This window comes from Morone saxatilis, unplaced genomic scaffold (assembly GCF_004916995.1).
Source record: "Morone saxatilis isolate NCDOM2014 unplaced genomic scaffold, NCSU_SB_2.0 Contig11, whole genome shotgun sequence".
NCBI classification, from domain to species: domain Eukaryota; kingdom Metazoa; phylum Chordata; class Actinopteri; family Moronidae; genus Morone; species Morone saxatilis.
Window position 1 is genome coordinate 15,561,417 of NW_023339663.1, and position 16,757 is coordinate 15,578,173.

Below are 16,757 nucleotides of genomic sequence, written 5' to 3' on the forward strand. Positions count from 1 at the left end.
CAGCTTTTAAAATGTGAGGATTTGCTGCTTTTCTGTGTTTAATATTACTGTAGATTGAATATCAGTCTATTTGTGTTAACTTGTAATGTTAAATTTAGTGCTTCGCAAATTAAACGATTAATTGAAACAAATATACAACAGATAAATCAATAATAAAGCTGAATGTTAGTTGCAGCCTTTACATCAGGATCTTATAGAACAGCGTAATACGTTCGATAAATGAACTGTTTTGTTGGAGAATTGTGGTTACAATAAATTGTTTGTGGACACATCAGGATATAATAACTATTTATTCTAGTCACATCATATAATATAAAAGAGCTTCAGGTGTCTGATCTGTTGTGTGTGAAAATCTGTCCTTTTGAGTTTTCTCTTATCAGGACACTGTCATCACCTATTAAGTGCCATTTTATTTTGACTCTTCCCTGTTTTTCCACTCACTTCCTCTGCTTGACCCTCCCCCTTCAGAGCGAGCCCTATAACCCCTCCTTTTGCAGGATTTAGCTTGCCCAGATTCCATGTCAAAGGTCGTGGCCCAGATGTCACAGCTTCCCCCCTCGCAGAGCTACTCTCTCGCATAATTACGACAGGCCCATTGTATTGTGGGGCTGGGTAGAGGTGCATACTATGTGCCTGCTCTTCTTTAGAGGTGGACACTGAGGCATAAATAACTGGGCAGAAACTCTGGATAACAAGGTGCACATTGTACAAAAAGTGTAGGAAAAAGAGACATGTCAAGAGGAGTTATTTCCCCTTCAGATCATCTCCCTGTGTAGTCTCGGTATGTTAGATGTTCATGATGCAGTTTATATCAGTTTTTAGTATCTTGGTATTTTTTTTTTATTCTTAATTTTCATTGCAAATAGCCACGTAGTTGTACTGTGGCAGGATCGTTGAGCAACAGAAGAGCCTCATCTCATATTCCACACACATGACCTCAGATTCTTTCAGAGTTTAATCTCGGTCTGACCTGTTGGCCCTGGTCTGGCTCCAGTGGAACTCCTCAGGGCTGCATGGGGGTGCAAGTAGCTCGACTCCACCCATCCTAAACTTTTCTAACCTCCATGGACACAAATTAATTTCCTTTGGTCTCCCTCTTCTCTCCCTAACTGCCTCTTACAGCGGTAGAAGTGTGTTTGTTTTCAGACAGCACTGTAATAGTAATCAGGTCAATTAAAGGCTATAAAAAGTATTGGGGGAAAAAAGATTTTCAAGATAAAAAATGTTTTTTAACTGTGAGGAATCATTTGAGGAACATTAATTAAAGAGGTTGAGGATCAGTGTGTATTTTTTTTTTATCTGTATTGATCTTGTATGCAACATTTAAATCAGATCTGATCATTGTTCTTTAAGGAGTAAAGGGAACATTTGGTCTGATGGCTCTTGTTCAGAGCAGGGTCTTCAGGGTCACTGAGACCTGCAACTGCTGTTGACCGTCAGCGATGTCCTTCCCAGGGGATTTTGTCCGTCGATTTAACCCCCAGATTCTGGGCCTGAATAGGAGTGGCCACTGACCACTGACCAGCAGGCCGGGGCCAGAGAAAGGCCTACAATCAAAAGGCTCAGAGAGGCAGTGTGATTGATAGTGGAGCTCTTCTGTTCTGCTGCAGAAACTGACCAAAGGACTTACGGCACTAAGCATCTGTCGCACTGCCTCACCTCTAGTTCCCACCACACCATCAAACCAGCAGACCTCTCTGACCCCACACCCACACAGTCCAGGTCTCTTTCATGTAGCACCCCTGCTTCCTGTTGGCTGCAGGAAACACACTGTCATCTGTCTCGGTGTTGTGGTCCATGTTAAATTATTACATTGATTGCAAGTGTTAGTGAGGATAAAGCTGACATCTGAGACCACACATAGGCTGATGTATTCTGCAGCAAGACATTTGGTTGTTTTTAATTATTTCTATGATCTGATTTACTTAGACATTTTGTTTTTCTTTCTTTTTCTTAATGTAGACCCAAGGAAGAAGTACCACGTAAAGCTTCTGGCTTATAATATTGTCGGAGATGGCTACCAAGCAGACCAGACTATCAGCACCCCCGGATGTGTCTGTAAGTCCCAGAACATACACACTTGTATTTACCCTGTTTACAATGACCAAAATGGGGGAATTAACATGACTCTTAATGCATTTCTCAGCTGTTAGAGATCGCCTGGTGCCCCCTCCACCTCCTCCACACAACGTGTACACCAAGACTAACAGTTCCTCCGCCATATTTCTGCACTGGGGTCGACCAGCCTTCACTTCCAGCCATTCGGTCAACTACACTGTCCGCTGCAACCCAGTGGGCCTGCAGAACGCCTCCCTGGTACTCTATCTGCAGACGTAAGGACTTTTTCATAAAACAACTTTTCCATTTAAAGCAGTTTGAATCTGTTTTTTTTTTTTTGTCAGTCGAACTCCACAACATCACTCACACGTTTGACATATTATGGCAGTATATAAGTGTTATGGCCAACAAGTTAGCAAACAGTTGCCTATTTACACATTGATCAGATCAATATTATAGTGAACCAGATGACCAGAAACACACGTGGTGTTTCTGGTCATCTGGTTGACTATAATATTGATTAGTGCAGCTTTAATAAGTTTGTAGGACTACTGTTTGGTGAGGAGGGTTGCATGGAAATTGAAACCAGATGTATAACACATGTAACTGTGTTTTCTGCAGCTTACTGTATAATGTCTTGGTCTCATGCTTCAGTTCAACTCTTATCTTAACATAATATTATTGTTTCAGAATACTTTCACCAGCAAGTGATTATCGCAGCCACAGCTGTATATCACCTAAACACTTTACACTTCACAACTTGAGGGTTGAATGTGTTGGGGAAAGTTTTCAGGTCACCAAACACCCCCACTGCCAGCACAGCTCTATATCGCCATCTGCTGGACAAGACCTTTCATTAAAGAACCAGTTCACAAACACAATAAAACTTAACATCTGTGCAATAATGTGACTGACTACATTGTATTATTTGAAAAACATGTAGCTGTTAAAGTTATTGAATATATTTTTATTTTATTTTGTAGCACGTTGATGTCCAATGATGTCATTAGAGTGATCTACATCTACAGTAATATCTCCAAACCTCCGCAAATCCCATTGAGCCGATTTGGTTGTTAGATCCTTGTCTATGCCCAAGAAGAAGTAGTATGTATTGAGTGAACTGACCCTTGAAGCCTTTGTTATGTGTCTCTTCTGCAGGAGTGAGCAGAACCTCCTGGTGCGAGATCTGGAGCCCAACACCAAGTATGAATTTGCCATTCGCCTTCACATTGACCAGTTGTCCAGCCCCTGGAGCCCTGTGGTCTATCAGAGCACTTTACCTGACGGTAGGATTTTTAAAACTCTCTAGTATCAATAGAAAAATGCTGTATGGGCTGGGCTATAATTATATCCATGAAAACCTGGTAATTCAGACAATGATTCGTTTTATTAGAGCAATTTAAAAGAAAACCTTGTATTCTGTATTCATAGTACTTTTATTTTATCTTGTTCTTGTCATCCGTCCCATCACACAGCTCCCACGCTGCCTCCTTCCAATGTGAAAGTGACTCTGATTGAAGAAGACACAGCACTGGTTTCATGGAAACCCCCAGATGAACCCAACATAGCTGTGATGCATTACACGATCCTGTATGCCTCCAGACACGCATGGATAGCCGGGGAATGGAAAGTGCTGCAAAGAGAAGGTGAGGAGGAGTGTGGAAAGAGATGTGTAGAGAACGAGGTCATACAGGTGTGCAGGGGAGAGGAGCCACATAGCTTTCCTCTTGTCCCACACAAACGGTCCATTGGAAATCAGTAACTCATTTCATCCTCCAGTCTATGTCTCTGTTCATTGTGAACCCTGAATGGGGCCGAGACAGGTTGAGCTCACTGCTTTTATCTCACTGATTAAAGACCAGTTTGGAGATTTAATGTGAGTACAACAAAGACTTTCATTTACCTCCTTATTGACCCTTCTTAAACAAAGACTTTTTAACCACTTCTATATATTAAACACAGACCAGATCTGTCCTACTGATACACTCTATTCTAATTGAGTTATAATTTTACAGATTCCCATCAAATTGCAGCCGTGTTGAATGCATTCAGTTCATTTGTTTATAAGTATGTTTGATCCAGTGTAAATCTAAAAAGATTAATTGAGCTTTCTTAATGTGCGAAAAGATTTGTGTATGTTTTCTGTGCTGCTGAAGCATAGATCTATCTTATCTGTATTTATTAAGAAAGTTCCTGACTACATCAAGCTGACTTAATGTACTGTGTAACAGTTTATAGTTGCTCTATAAACAGTTTCTTTAAACCATATTTACTTATAATTGTGTACATAATATGTCATGGGCAAAACGATGGAACATGTTTTAAAATGGGTTCATTGTGTAATTCAAAGCAGACAAGATGTTTATAGAAAAACACATTATAACACTCTGATGTTATCTGGGAGCCATTTTGTCTTTGAATTTATGCTTAGAAAGGGAAAATGATAGATTGTGTAATCAGTGTCAGGAGTTGTGTAAAACATAAAGGGGCTGTTTATTGGAAAGGCTCAGAGAGATGTAAACAGAAAGTGAGAATTAGCTGAAAAAAAAATAGCTTGATTAAGGCAGAAAGTTAATGTCCAAATATCCTAAATGAGTCCTCTGAGTCTCAGGCATTAGCAACTATAAAGCTGTTGTTGTGTGTTGTTTGTGAGGCAGCGTAGGTGTTTTTAAGAGCACATGACCTCAGGAAACACACAGAAAAGACACACAGTTCCCCCTTTGCCCCTGGTGAAGGGGTCAAAAGTGAAGCTGTTCACAAAGCCCCTCCAGCTCCACCCAGCCCCCTCTCACCTCAAGCTGAACACCCCCTTTCAGTCTCAGATGGGACCCTGGTGGTGTGCAGACTGGGTGGTACTGGATAAGGGAATGTGTATAGCCCTGACCCCCTGCTCTGAAGCTCCTCTCACATAGCACCTCTCAGCCATGAGGATTGTTTTTATGTTTGTCTTTCATGTCTTTCACTGCATCACTGTTCTTCAAAGGTCAGCTGAAAGTTATAGTTGTGTGTGTATCTCGACAGCAACATATTGGAATAACCGAACTACATGTGTTTATTCAAGGTTGGTTTAATGAATGAAAGGACTGTAAGTAGTAACTGTTCATGTGTTTGGTTTAAAAACGCTGACCTGAACTTCTTGAGTTGTCTGTAGTTCCCGATGGCCTGTGAATATGAGACAAAAATAACTCCCAGTTCCATTGTTTATACACGAGGACTGCAGTCATATTCACAGGGAGCAGTTTAACAGAGTTATTTCTCACCAACAGGGAGCATCACCATGGCGCTGCTGGAGAACCTGAAGCCTGGCCAAGTTTACTTGGTGAAAGTCTCTGCATCCAACAACATGGGTGATGGGCCGTTTTCTCACACGGTGGAGCTGACAGTGCGAGCAGATCTCTCCTCTGGTCATGATCCCTGGCACTCCCGTGGCTCCACACACTCCACAGGTCACTTGATGTCTTACGATTAGGGTCTTCCCTTCATAGAAATTGAAATTGATTATGTTTTTTGAGAACTCTGGCAAATGATTGAAAATCTGACAGTGTTGTGTTTGTCCTTTACAGACTTTTCTGATGGATTCTACCACCTGGACCAAAAGTCAATGACAGGGATCACAGTGGGAGTCTGCATCGCTCTCATCTGCATCATCATCTGCGCTTTCATCATTGTCTGCAGAGGCAAAAACAGGTACAGTGCTTACTGTCCTTATAAACAGGGGCTAATATATAGTGTTCAACAGCCATAGTCCAGTTTCCTTGACTGTCCTCTGTTTGTTTGTTTCCCTCCAGAAAATTTTCAGTTGTTAAAACGTACAGAGAAGGAGTGAGCACATCTGCCTCGACTGCAGGACATCTGGTCTCCGAGGGACAAGCTGAGAGCGCTGATGTGACTGTGCCAATGATTAGTCAAAACCATTTCCTTGATGCCAAGGTACATAACACACACAGCACGTCATGTGGTCACAAAAATACTTAACCAAAGTTTTCTTTGGGCCTTTTGGGAAATTTGAAATACAGATATAAAAACCTATAAAGATGATTTAGTACTGCAATCATGGAACCATTGTGGAGTTTAAATGTTAAATAAGTCTGGGGACTTAAGAAATCTTTTCTTCATGATTTTCTGCAAAAGTAGTAAAGCCACTGAATATATAGCCACTTTTAAACATACTAACTGAAGTATGAAGTAGGTTCTGGATATGGCTCATACCTTTTCATACTTAAAAAATATTTTTTTTTTCACTTGTAGGGTGGAACAAATCTCATTATAAATTCTCTCGGCCCTGTTCAGCCTGGCACTGAGAAGAAAGAGAAATGGTTTTCCTTCAGCAATAATGTGAGAAAAGACAGTAAAGCAGTACAGGTAAGATTATCAGTCCTGCTTGTTAAATTGCCATCAGCAATTTGTAGATTGCAAATCTTTGCTTACCCAGAGTTTGTAAATTACAAGGGAAACCAGACAGAGATAGACCCTATGTGTAATTTGGATCATAGTATCTGAAGGCTGAAATAAAGATAGGTTGACTGCACAACTGAGCCATAAACACTCAGACTAACCGAAGCAACATTTTCTCTGTGCTTTAGAACATGACACATGGTACCAGCTCCTACCAGCACGGTACCACAGTGTTGACCTTTGAAGAGGAGCTGTCCATTTCTCCAGACCAGCCCGCCACCATGCAGGCTCTGCTGTGGCGTCCCAGTGACACCGAGGGCTCCTCCACCAGCGAGGGCAGCCACGCAACCGGTGACTCAGGTCGTTACTCTCACGACGAGACAGAGATGACCAACCTGTCGTCTGGTCCAAGCAGCCGCCCACCGTCACTGACAGCCGAGAACAGTGGAGGCTCGGACTGCAGCCTCCCCGCTGAAGAGCCAGGCGGGCAGCTCGAGGAAAGTCAGACCGGCCTGAAGTCAACGGAGTCCGCGGAGAACGGTTGCTGTCTTCATGACACGCAGAGCGGTTCTCAGTCTGCACTTTCTCTCTAAGTGTGTGTGTGTGTGTTGTGTTGTTGGTCGTGTGAGTGTGGTGTGTGTGTGAAGGTGTGTTGTGAGGCATTGGATAACCTGCATATTAAACTATATTGAAGTAACAAGCTGGTCAAATTCACATCATAAGGAAATAGGTGTGCTCACTGCAGCTTCAGGTTTACCTCAGCTAAATGGAGAGCAAAAAAAATTAATTGGAATATTTTGACCAGTTTTGGGAAATGGACTTATTTGCTTTTAGAGAGGGTTAGATGAGATAAGATCGATGCCCACTTCTGTTTTACATAAATAAGGCTGACTGCCAGGAAAATGGTTATCTTAGCACAAAGACTGGAAACGGGTTTAAACAGCTAGCCTAACTGTCCAAAGGGAACAAAATCTGCCTAGCAACACCTGTAAAGCTCATGTATAAACACGTTATATCTCGTTTGTTTAATCTGTACAAAAACTGAAGTGTAAAAACAACAAGTTGTGTTTTTTACGGGGGCTGGTTGCCTGGCAACAGCTCAGAGCCAACAAGTAGTCTGGCGCACAACCCCCGGTAAAATTGTTGTTTTTAGACATTAGTTTTTGCAGGGATTAAACAAACAAGATATAATGTGTTAATTGGGCTTTAGAAGTGATAGTAGGGTGATTTTGTTACCAGACAGACCCGAACAGAGCTCTTTCCTCTGCTTCTTTGTGCTAAGCTAACGGGCTGCTGGCTGTAGCTTCATATAAAACAATCAACAAAGTGAATAGGCACATTTCCCAAATTGTCAAACTAACACTTGAACTATGTAGCTGCCCTCCAAGAGAAACAGGAAATAATGGTGACACTCACTGGCCACAAAGCTCGATAATCTCTGGCTCAGCAAATCAAGCTGAGGACAGATTGGACTAAAATTCATCCACACAACCTTCCTGCAGTTATTTTCCTTTGCAAGTGCACCACAGGCCTGAATGTATGTGCGAGAGGACTGCAAGTATGAGCGAGAGGTGTAAAGAAACAAAGAGAGAGACCTTTTTTCAACCTTTGTCCTCTCTTGGTCCAACACACAGTGAACAGGAAGCCAACAAATGCCTTTTACAGTACAAAGTGTTGGCAAGGATGGTCGTTTGATTTCTTTTATTTCTCCCTTTTTCATTCAATGAATGTCTTTTTTTTTTTTCTCTTTGTGTGTGTGTGTGTATGTTTTTGAAAAAAAAATCTCACCCACCATGAATGTTTAAAAAGCCTGTCAAAATGTGACAAAAGTGACATTTCTGGCATTATTTAAGAGAGTTTATCACTGGAGCGAAAGGGAAGTGTTTGTCCTTTTCACCGATTATCTACCTCGGTTTACCTCCGGGTAAACCTCCACTGTATATTTAATAACTACTTATACCTATGTTATGTGATGGGCTGCTTCAGTTACGTTGCATTTGATACTTCCTGATGACTTTCTTCCGATTGTCATCCCATTTTGTGTTTTTCTCTTACTTTGTTCTGATTTGCTGGATGGTAAGGGCGCTGCAGCTTCCTCCTCCCGCTCCACCTGTTGTGTGGACCGAAGGATGGAAACTACACATACAGTTTCTTATTTATCTCCTCAGATGTTGCTGAGGTGCTGAGCCAGTATTAATGATATGTTTTGTTCATTTCGTCCATTATTGAGTAATGGTATGACAAGATAATGAATGTTTGTTTTTGTTTTGTATGTCGGTGTGCAGCTGCCCTTGCCATTCCTGTTTTATACTACCTCATTTAAGAAGTTATGTTATTGTCTTATTGTTTTCCTAAACTCAGGGAACAAAGTTTAGTACATTTGAAAAGTCATGTAGTGTTACATGCTGAAATGACAGGGTATCTTCTCAGTACTAAACTGTTGTAGTGTGTAATTGCCTAATAGAATATGCTATGAATGTATCTCCGACATTGTGTGCCAGTAGGTCAGATGTTTGTGCTGCCCTTCCCCACAGATGGAAACCCCCTCTGTAGTTTCTCCTCAGGTCCTATAATGTCTGTTTTTACAACAGACTCTTTTGTTTATTGACTTCTTCCTTTTTATTCATGTAAAGATTCACACCAGAAGTGCTTGCAGTGGCAATGTCGGTACAGAAAAGCTTTATAATTGGCCTTAATGTGGGAGGCGTCCCTCAGATGCTGAATCTGAAGTCTAATCTTTCTGAGGGAGAAGCTCCACATGAGGATGCAAAACGTGAAGAATGATTGTAGTAAAAGCAATGGAAGTGTTTAATCAGAGATGAAAGTGAAGAACTGAATGAACGCCGTGAAACGTTTTACTGTGGAAAAAAAAATCTATATTTTTGTTAGAAGATAATGTACTACTGAGTACACATTGTAGTTACCTTTGTTCCAAGTAGTTATTTTGCTTTGCTGTAGAGTAGATGAAGATTAGCACTTGTCTGCCAAGTAGTTTTGTATTATTGGCCAATGTGCTGCGGTGACTGTGACGCTATAACCCAAAGAGTCGTTTGCTACCTCAGTTTATTTTAGTCTCTCAACTAATCTCTGGCAGAAGGTTACTGAGGAATGTGAAATAATGGAAACAGATTAGACTGAAGACGAATCGTGGCCTTTGAGATGAGTTGAGGCGCTGCTCCTCGAACAAAGCCTTGCACATTAGTGGCCTTGATCCTCAACAAAAAAAAAAAAAAAAGAGAAAGAAGTATAAGAGTATAGAGAGTTGCAGGTTCGAACTCTGAGCTAGTGCCAGCGGGATACACGGGCACTTACAGAAGATGGAGTGAAAATTAATAATCAATGTTATGCATGCAAACCAAATAATCCTGTCGCAGAATTCCTCCAAAGCTGTTGCAAAAGATGTCTGTACATTGTAGGTGATAATTATAAGAGAATACAGTATATTATATTGAGTAGAAGTCTCTTGCAACAGTTCAGTCGTGTGAAAATGTGCAGCCACGGACTCTTCCCCCTGTGAGTGCGTGAAAAAAGATTTAAATGTATTTGGGAGATTTCCGCACAAGGAGCATAAATAAATTAGTTTTCTTTTTTTGGGGCTTTTATTGCCTTTATTGGCCAGCTCTACCAACTAACATTAGTTTTATATCAAGAAATATATGTGAGGTATTCAAATTCATGCATTTAATAGATTATTTAAAGCTCTCACGAAAATGATTTCATATAATAACACAGGCTGTAGGAAAGTCAGGGAGGGCGCACGCACATTTTCACGTCTCTGAATTTTTAATCAGAGGATTCTGCAGAGGATTCAATCATGGGAAGATTTTAGGATGAAAAGTCAATCAGTTAAACTTTATTTTGAAAAGCAAACAATGCAAACCAAAGATTTAGATTTAGAGGTCACCGTTGCATATTGGCAAGAGATCCGTATAAAAGCATCCTATCTTAGTGTGAAATGTTGTCATTCTCAGTGTTCTCATACTCATGTATTATGTGTTGTACTACGAGACAGCAGGATGAAAACGTCACCCTGTTTCTTAATTGTCATTTATTTCCACTAAATCAAGTTTTCCTTTTTTTTTATCTGTTGTCTATCAAGATAAACATGTTTTTGTATTCAGTTGAGTCATGTTTAACCTGCTTTCACAAAGTAAAAGAAGGATACACATTTTCATTTTAACTTAAACCCCATAATGTATTAATAAATCCTGTATTATTAGAGCTTTACAGGCTCAATGCAGAATCTGAAAACAGCGCTCATGCTTGTTTCTTGAACCCTGATATATTATATTCAAGTTGTGAAGATACTGACTGTTACACACACAGCTACTGGAGTCATACAGGTTCTGAATTGAGCCTTCTGCAGCTCTTACAGGTACATAAGTGCTACCTCTGGGTTTATGTTGTCATACTCTTGTGATAGGTGCAGATGCGATATACGTGGATCATTAATGTCTGTAAGATTCACGTCAAGATGGTCAAACAGAAGCCTCGAGATGTTGGTCTGCTGCCTTTCAGATCATGAACGGTGTTTTCTTGGAATTACGTTCCTCTGTGAATTTAAAGGGTTAAAACACAGAGTCTGGTCTGACTCTGTTTGTTCTCCCCTCTTGCAGTAATGTTGTGTTTAAATAATGTGGGGGGAAGCGCTGCGGGTCATTTACAGTCAAACTCAGGGAACCCACAGCTGCTCTTCCTCAAAGTAAAAGAGTCAAGTCTTGAAAACTGAATGTACCTTTTTGTAATTATTTTATGTTTTCTGATATTTTCAGTTCATGTTTTGTTGTAGTTTGTCAAGTCTGATTCTCACTTTAAATAAAAGTACAAAAAATGCAACTTGTCTGCAGTTGTTTTTTCTGAACATGCTCTCAGTTCTAGGACAGATGAAACAACACTATTTTATATTTTCATCTTGTGTTTTCTTTGCTTTAGCTTTAAATCTCTGAGTGAAAGTACTAATACCACACTGTAAAAACACTCCATTACAAGTAAAATTAAGTAAAAGCACTCAAGTATCATACAATAAAATATAATGACATAAAGTATCAAAAGTAAAACCAATGTATAAAAATGTCCCTGGTGACAGCTACACTATTATATATTGTATAATTGGGTTATAACTCGTGCTTTAAGCAGCTTTTTACAGTGGTAGTTGTTTGAGGTGGAGATCATTTTTAATTTAAGACTGCAGCTGATGATTTGGTTCTTTATGGACACTTTAGAAATAAAGTAATTATACACACATCACTCAGCTGCAACACTGTCAGCATCAAAGACAATGACATTAAAAGACTTATTTTTTAAACACTGGGCTTTTAGACTCAGGTCCTGTACATTAATTTAATATATTTTGAATGTAGATGATGTAGATTTTGATATATGTGTGTATTGATATTGTACATTATAATTTATCTATGGACTTAATTGTATTGATAATTGTTCTTGGAGAATTATAAGCCTGGTTGGGATCACATCTGCCACCACAGAGCCGATTCTATTCCACTATTCTCCAAAATAAATTATACTTTAATTTAAAATAGTGAATGACGACAATGATAAACCCACTGGCACATTTAATGTTTAGATTTACACACAAATTTGCATTTCTAAGCTATAAATTGTATTGCTAATACAAAAAGATTACACCAATTTCCTACATTTATAGTCTTATTATGTAACATTATAGACAAAGCACCAGAACATTTCCAATTTACAAAAACTGGCATAACCATGACAACACTGACCTCCACTGGTATTACATGTTAACAGCAGCTCATAGGAAAGCTGATCCATAATTATCTCTCAATTAGGCTGTGTAAAAAACATAAAAGATAAGAAATAAATCTATCTATCTATCTAAAAATATATAATACTTTATCATTTTGATGGATTAGTTCAACAAAGCTTCCTCTTTCCGTACAGTTTTAGTTTCACACTTTTAAAGTTTTGTGTATTTTGTGTCAATTTTCAATTGTCCAGTTGTGTTAATCACAGCAGAAGGTGGACATTTGTACAAACGGAACATAAAGCTGAGTCCAATACAATCATGTTTGTGTTTTTATGTCTACCTATGGTGGTATAATGCCAGTATTTTGCAGTGTTTTTGATGTTTAAATTAATTTAAGCACCATAAACACGTGCTGGTTCTGATGACAGGTGACACACAATAATCTATTTACAAGAAAATAATCACAACAAACACATTCATGGGAAGAATCTATAAAGTTAGGAGTGTAGGGGGTGGCTAAGTGAGGGGAAAACAAAGAAAACAAAACAAAAAGGAAAGGTTATTAAGGTGAGCTGCTGCTCTGCTGTGTCCCGTGATGCCACTGATTACCTCCCAGCAGCAGCAGCCATGGAGACAGACAGCATAGCAACCGCAGAGAGAGCCGCACACAGGAGCACTCACAACAGGCCGCAGTGTATAGGAAGCCATTGTGTGATACTGAAACTGAGCCCTACCGACAACAACAACAACAACAACATGAACACGCAACCAGAAACTCCCACAGCCCATAACAACGACGAGCACGTGCTTTCTGGTGGGCAGTTAACTGTTCCGCGTTAGCGACCTGCTTTTAAAACCTTCTGCTAATGCCACAACAGCACAAACACATTCATGAGTTCGTTTTGTTGTTGCTGTTTTTTGTTTTTTTTTTACATTTGCAACCCCCTAATTAATGCTGGGTTGGTCTGCTTTGTCACGCTTCCTTGTTTAATGGTTTTGTTTTTTTTTTTCGGAGCCCGGAGGGTTTCCACCCCTCGCCGAACCTGGTTGTATACACCGGCGCTGACTTATGCGGAAATGTAGTTAAACATGGGGGAGTTGAATCGGAGGCTTTGGCGCCTGCTTGGGTCCAACCGCTAACCGCAAAACTACGTTTCCCGGTGTATCCCCGCTCCGGCCTCCGCTCCGCCGCGTCGCTCTTAAACGGATAAACTGGGGGCTTTTAGGGCGATACTGCAAATAACTCTGGAGGCTGGGCTTGTAAACAGCTGTCTCGTCGTTGGGACGTTAAACACCGGTGGAGTTCAACCATGTGTCTTATTTTCTACATAAAAACTGGTGACGTTAAGTGCTAACACAGATAACTACCCCGTTGTGGATAAGCAACATCAATTATGGTCTCCCGCACGATTGCAAGGGGGAGGAGACGTTAACTTAACTCTAACTCACGCTTACTCACGTTGGCTGCGAAGCCAACGCCTGAATGTGAACGGGGGACAACGGCTGTTAACCAACGGGCTATGGAACCAAACGGCCTGGTTAACGCTGAGAGCAAACGGCTTAACTGCTGCTGCGCTGTTGTTGTTGTTTGTTGTTGCTGTTGTTGTTGTTGTTGTTGCTGCTGTTGTTGTTGTTGCTGTTGTTGTTGTTGTTGTTGTTGTCGTCGTCGTCGGGCCGCTGGAGCTGGTATCACCTATTACTATAGTCTGTCACCTAGAGGCCGCTGTTACTCCGCTGTGTTTGTTTTGTTTGTTTGTTTGTTTGTTTGTTTTGTATACACAGGAAGTGTATAAATGGCAGAGTTTCAGGTTGATGAGCAGCTAGAGGAAGCAGTGATTAAAGGCTGCTCAGGGCTGCATGCTGAGGGCGGGAAACAGAAGAGCTGTGATTAACTATTAGTTACATTGATAACGTCATTATTATCTCTGTGTATCTATGGCGTTTAATGAATCAAAAACAAACCTTAAGGTGTTCCCAGGAAAGAGGTAACACTTACAGGCTGCTTGGGGTCAGGCTGTCAGGATGTTTGTACATTATTGTGTCTGATATCTGGATTATTAACAATGATAAACACATTTTGGACTACTTAAACTGAAGATTAACACTGTTTTTCATGTTGTGACACACTGACCTACATCTCCTCCAGTACAACCTCCTGTCTGTCTTCAGTCTTTGACCTCCTTATCTCCTCCAGATTCTTGTATGTTGCTGACAGCTGACAGAGATGTCAGAGACGTCAAGTGACGCAGAGTCATCCTGTGGCTGGACCATTATCAGTAATGAGGTATTTAAGCCCTTTTTCTTCTTCTTAGTCCCAGCTGATTTCATTTGTTGTGTAGTTTTTGACTCTTTAATGTGGCAGCAACGAGTAAGATGTTAAAGAGAAACCTGACGTTGTGATTAACGTCTGTGTTCATTACAGAACATTGTTGAATGTGTTGGAAGAGTTTGGAAATGTCTTTATATGACATTTGAATAGAAACTCATTATAGTTTGTGAGTTTTACATGATAAACTGTTCGTTTCATCATAAAAATGGGGGAAATCTGCAATTTTCTATCTTTTACCACTAAAATCTGGAGTTTTTGTACTAAAAAAGTATTGTTGCACAGAAATTATACATCTGAAATGAAACCAAAAAACAAAAAGGGATTGTGTTTGTGTGTTTTTGGGGATTTTTCCTCTGAAATGCTGCCAGCCTCATTCTGGTCAGCTGATGTTTGTTCAGTGTGTCAGATATCATTTACCACGAGGACCTTTTTCAGTTCTGTATGTCTCCATGTGTTGTTTAAAATATTCACATTTATCAAATGAAGCAGTTTTAACTGAATAAATAAAGGTGTATTTCTTCGTCGTGTCCAGTTTTAATGCTCATTGTGTTTTCAGGGTTCAGATATTGAGACATTGGGATCGGAGGTTGCGGTGGAGTATGGAGCCGAGCTGTTAGAGCGCCATCCAGTGGAGGAAGCAGAGCTGCAGGACACACAGACGTCTGCGTCTGCTGGTAAAAGTCTGTATTATTGTTTTTTGTCTGGGTTTAACAGTAGCAGAGTTATTATTATGTTGTTAGTATGATGATATTGAATCAATAAATCGTGTGTTTATATGCGTACAGTGATCAGTGTCGTGAATATTTTTGAGTTTTGGACAAAAAATCAAGAAAGTAATCGACAGATTGATCAATAATGAAAACACGTGTGCAGCTCTGATTATAAATAACTTAACAGTCATAATTCAGACATTAATCTTAATTTGTATTAACTTTATTCTCAGCTGAGAGTGTTGAGGAGAGGGTTGCTGATTCACTTGATGACACTCTGGGAGGAACAACCGTAGACGAGACACTGAATGCCTCAGAGGTAAGAAAACAATGAAACAACTGTTGTTTAACTGATCCAGAGCCACTGTACTGCCCCTCCCTTTCTCTTCCTTCGTTAATATCTCTATATCCTCTGAAGGGCGGAGACAGCACCCCGGGGAAACAGAACGTGACTCTGTTGTCCTCCAGTGATCACTCCGACATCATGACTCTCGGAGACTTGAAGGAGGACGAGCACGTTGAGGTGGAAGAGGAGGCGGCAGCCAACGAGGAGTTCTACCTCGGCACCTCCTGCAGCAGCCAGTACGCCTTCACCGCCGCAGAGACCGGTAACACACTCACACACTGAACTGTCCTCTCGTCTTCTTCAGTAAAGTGATTTTAAGAGTCGACATAGAGAAATAAATCGACACCAAAACGTTCTTCCTGTTTTCTACATCGCCAAAGCAGGTTTGATGTTGAGTCACTGGAAACTTCCACAGAGTCTCGTGAACTTAGGCTACCGTCTGAGAAGTCAGCTCACTGGAGGCCGCTCTTTTCCAGGTGGTCTGATTGAAACTGGAGTGAATCTAATATGACGCTAAGCTTTCTCAGCAATGCACAGAATTAATCCTGATCAGTTGCTGACGAGAACACCTGCTGATGTAAGCCAGCTTCTTTTAAAAGCATGTTCAACCACGCGTGAAAATGCAGTGTGGCTTGCTTCCTTCCTTCCTTGTTCTTTCACATGTGTGGGTCTTTGTAGGTCCCTTACAGTAATAGAAGTGTGATTAATATAATAAGTCTGAGAGTTAGGAGCAGATTATATGTTACACACTCTGAAATAGTGCAGTGTTATGTGCCAGACTAAGATATATTATTAGAGCTGAAACAATTTGCCAATTAACTAATTAGTCAGTAGATAGAAAATCAATCCTTTACTTTAAGATAGTTTAGCCCCAAAATTCACAGTTTTCTGTTTCTCAGATGATTATTTTCTGGTTTTCTTGTTATTATTCGACACTATCGTGAATATTTTTGAGTTTTGGACAAAAAATCAAGAAAGTAATCGACAGATTGATCAATAATGAAAACACTTGTGCAGCTCTGATTATAAATAACTGAAAATGCAGTGTGGCTTGCTTCCTTCCTTGTTCTTTCACGTGTTTGCATGTGTGGGTCTTTGTAGGTCGCTAACAGTAATAGAAGTGTGATTAATATAATAAGTCTGAGAGTTAGGAGCAGATTATATGCAGTTACACACTCTGAAATAGTGCAG

The 16,757-nt window shown here is 40.3% G+C and overlaps 2 protein-coding genes across 6 annotated transcripts in view; both read left to right on the top strand.

The window, feature by feature from the left end:
- Positions 1–7,061, top strand: part of prtga (protogenin homolog a (Gallus gallus)) — a 24,727-nt gene extending 17,666 nt beyond the window's left edge. Inside the window, exons 11-19 of the mRNA XM_035652039.1 lie at positions 1,963–2,058; positions 2,147–2,333; positions 3,217–3,344; positions 3,534–3,704; positions 5,325–5,504; positions 5,622–5,745; positions 5,847–5,988; positions 6,307–6,420; positions 6,642–7,061. Coding sequence (XP_035507932.1) covers positions 1,963–2,058; positions 2,147–2,333; positions 3,217–3,344; positions 3,534–3,704; positions 5,325–5,504; positions 5,622–5,745; positions 5,847–5,988; positions 6,307–6,420; positions 6,642–7,046 — 1,547 coding nt within the window. The 3' untranslated portion in view covers positions 7,047–7,061. The remainder of the gene's footprint in view (positions 1–1,962; positions 2,059–2,146; positions 2,334–3,216; positions 3,345–3,533; positions 3,705–5,324; positions 5,505–5,621; positions 5,746–5,846; positions 5,989–6,306; positions 6,421–6,641) is intronic.
- A 6,351-nt stretch (positions 7,062–13,412) lies between these two features.
- ccpg1 (cell cycle progression 1) overlaps positions 13,413–16,757 on the top strand; it is a 7,368-nt gene continuing 4,023 nt past the window's right edge. The window contains exons 1-6 of one of the 5 annotated variants that reach the window (XM_035682373.1): positions 13,413–13,478; positions 14,376–14,465; positions 15,067–15,190; positions 15,454–15,539; positions 15,639–15,828; positions 15,947–16,042. In XM_035682373.1, coding sequence (XP_035538266.1) covers positions 14,406–14,465; positions 15,067–15,190; positions 15,454–15,539; positions 15,639–15,828; positions 15,947–16,042 — 556 coding nt within the window. In that variant the 5' untranslated portion in view covers positions 13,413–13,478; positions 14,376–14,405. The remainder of the gene's footprint in view (positions 13,479–14,375; positions 14,466–15,066; positions 15,191–15,453; positions 15,540–15,638; positions 15,829–15,946; positions 16,043–16,757) is intronic. The other 4 variants (XM_035682374.1, XM_035682375.1, XM_035682376.1 and 1 more) reach the window with 4 other exon arrangements.